Below are 2,701 nucleotides of genomic sequence, written 5' to 3' on the forward strand. Positions count from 1 at the left end.
TTTACAACACTAATTAGGAGAATTAAATATAGACTAATTATAAAACTACTTACATGGATGGATGGGAAATCGCGAGGCGAATCTATTTAACCTAATTATTCCATCATTAAAGATTATTTACTGTAGCACGGCATTGTCTAATCCTTGCATAATTAGGTTCATTAGATTCATTTCACGATTTTGCCCGGGGTTATAGAATGGGTTTTGTCAGTTATCAATATTTAATACTCCTAATTAGTGGTCAAACATTCAAAATTACTGTAGCAACGGGAAAATTTTGTAAACTAAACAGGGCCTAAATTCCTCTATCAAACGATCACATAGTTTTCAAAGACATTTGGAGTGGTTACGAATTAATTGTATGACTTACCATCAGGGTTCTTTAGTTAAATATGCATCTAAATTGTTTAATTATTTCATCTTATTTAAATATAACTAGTACACATCTAGCCAGGTACCTTTCATCAATCAGCATACCAAAAACAACTCATGCATGACAGAAGCATGGATGGTAAGATCACTCCAGTTGTTATGCGATGCAGTACATGATGGATGCTTTCTCAGAGTCAAACCTCCAAATGAAGCAGTAGTCATTGCAGTTACTGGTTAGGCGCTCAACGGCGCACGGCACGGTGAGTGATGCGCTGGCGTCCTCACGCTCCCACGAGATCCTTGCAGTGCATGGGAATGCACATTCGGTGCTCGGCAAGTGTAAAATATTGCTAAACTCTCCCACACTTAGGACCACCTCACCGTTGATCCTCCTAGATGCGCCTGCCCCTGGCAGGGAGTCAAGCCATGGGCATATTGGTTGCCCCACCATCGCCTTGTACGCATCATTTGCTAGGTAGACGCGGTGATTGTTGCAGCCCGATACGATGGCTGGGAGAGTATCGGGCAACTCCAGCTCAACCTCCACTTCTCTCGGCGTCTTGTTGGACACAGCCACTTCCACCACCGAGGTGGTGGCACCAACGATGTTGCTGCAGTCGATGAAGATGGTGGTGCGCACGGGGCGAGCAGGACGAGGCCTGATGACTTTGGGCACCTGCAAATTTGAGATCAGGTCGCGCTCCACGGGGAACAACCGCTCTGCATCCGGGGATGGTGCCCACCGTGAAACGGAAGACCCCCTCAAGGGAAAGTCCTTGAAAGTGCTCTTCACAGCTTGGAAGAAAACTCTCAGGCATGCACCATGCCCTCATCACCACAGGCACCTCGCCATCGTTTGTGGCCCACCGAACCGGAGGCGGCGGAGGGTAAGACAACGCATCCCTCTCCCTCTTTGACACGGGAGATGGCACAAGATAATCCTGCCGGTTGCGCTTATGCGCCCCCAATAGGATGCTACTCACCGTGGTGCTGATAGGCATCGGTGGAGGCGGAGCCGGTAGGGGTTTGGGAGCGATGGGCTGGAACCGTCGTTCCATGGCCTCGCTAGTCTCTGCGGCTACCTCTTTCTCATGCGCCATGAATGCCATAGCAGCTCTCTAGTCTTGTTGCCTGTGTCTTGTGAGTCATTTGGCTGTGGGTGTTGGGTGTTAAAAAGAGGTGGATGGTGAGGCCTGTGCAGGCCAGTTGAACCGTCGGGGCATGTGTGTATCCCACCCATGGCTACGTGTAGACGGCATACTGGACACGTAGACAATGACTACCACTACAACAAAAAGGGGTGGGAGCCACGCTTTTATTGCTATGCTGTTAGAAGCGTATCTACATTTTGTATGGCTGTGCTACTAGACATGGTTGTTGACACGTTTCAATAAAGCGCTTCAAGACTTACAATCCAGATACGTTTTTAGACCGGTGTAGACACATTTACTAAAGCGCTTCTATCTAGATACGTTCTTGGATATCGTTGACACGTTTTAGGATAGCGCATCAGAAGCTAGATACAGATGCCACATCGATTTTCACGTAGATACGCTTCTTTAAGGTCTCAATGAATTAGTGTCGTTTTACAAATTACAAAAATGTAAAACTACTGCCTGACTTCGAACTCAAAACCTGTAGTATTGCAGACCCGTGGCATACCAACTGAGATACAACATTGTTCCCGCCTTGCTTGAGTTATTTTTTGTAAAATATGTTTTTGTCTAGCAAGCTAACAATAAAATCTAATCCTCGGGTCTTCCTCCTCTATCGGATCTATTCCTGGCTGACATTCTCTTCCCCTCATGAGCACGGAGGGCCGCCCCTGGATCGACTCCTCACATGAGGCCTTGGCTGTGGCAGAGCACTGGATGTGAAATCGCACTCGATCGTCGCTGGGCACGCAGCAGCCTGCAAGTGAAGTGCGCCGCGCACATCAACTCCTCTGCATTGGCCTTGCACGGATCAAGGTGTTTTTTTATTATTAAATTATTCAATTCAGTTCTCGTTTGTAGTCTCATCCTTCGCATATGAAGATATCACTACTTAAAAAACATTGATTTGTCCCGGTTGGGAAACCCCTGTTGTCCCGATTTCCCAACCGGGAACGCCAGTCCGGGACAAAAGGGGGTCTGACAACCGGGATAAAAGAGGACATTTTGTCCCGGTTGGTAACACCAACCGGGACAAAAGGTGCTGCCAGCGCCCACATGGCTGGCGCACCCTTTTGTCCCGGTTGGTGTTACCAACCGGGATAAAAGGTCCCTTTTTTCATGTCTTCCTTTTCTCAATTCTTTTTCTATTTCAATTATACTTTTGCATTTCAATT

General features: G+C 47.2%; 1 protein-coding gene across 1 annotated transcript; it reads right to left on the bottom strand.

Annotated features, from left to right (window-relative positions):
• LOC120689149 lies at nucleotides 1–1,612 on the bottom strand. The gene is made up of 2 exons (XM_039971474.1): nucleotides 1,609–1,612; nucleotides 1–1,200 (listed from the first exon to the last, which is right to left on the bottom strand). The coding sequence occupies exons 1-2, from the start codon at nucleotides 1,610–1,612 to the stop codon at nucleotides 530–532; spliced, it is 675 nt and encodes a 224-aa protein (XP_039827408.1). The 3' UTR covers nucleotides 1–529.
• Nucleotides 1,613–2,701: the final 1,089 nt, after the last annotated feature.

This window comes from Panicum virgatum, chromosome 9N (assembly GCF_016808335.1).
Source record: "Panicum virgatum strain AP13 chromosome 9N, P.virgatum_v5, whole genome shotgun sequence".
Lineage (NCBI taxonomy): Eukaryota > Viridiplantae > Streptophyta > Magnoliopsida > Poales > Poaceae > Panicum > Panicum virgatum.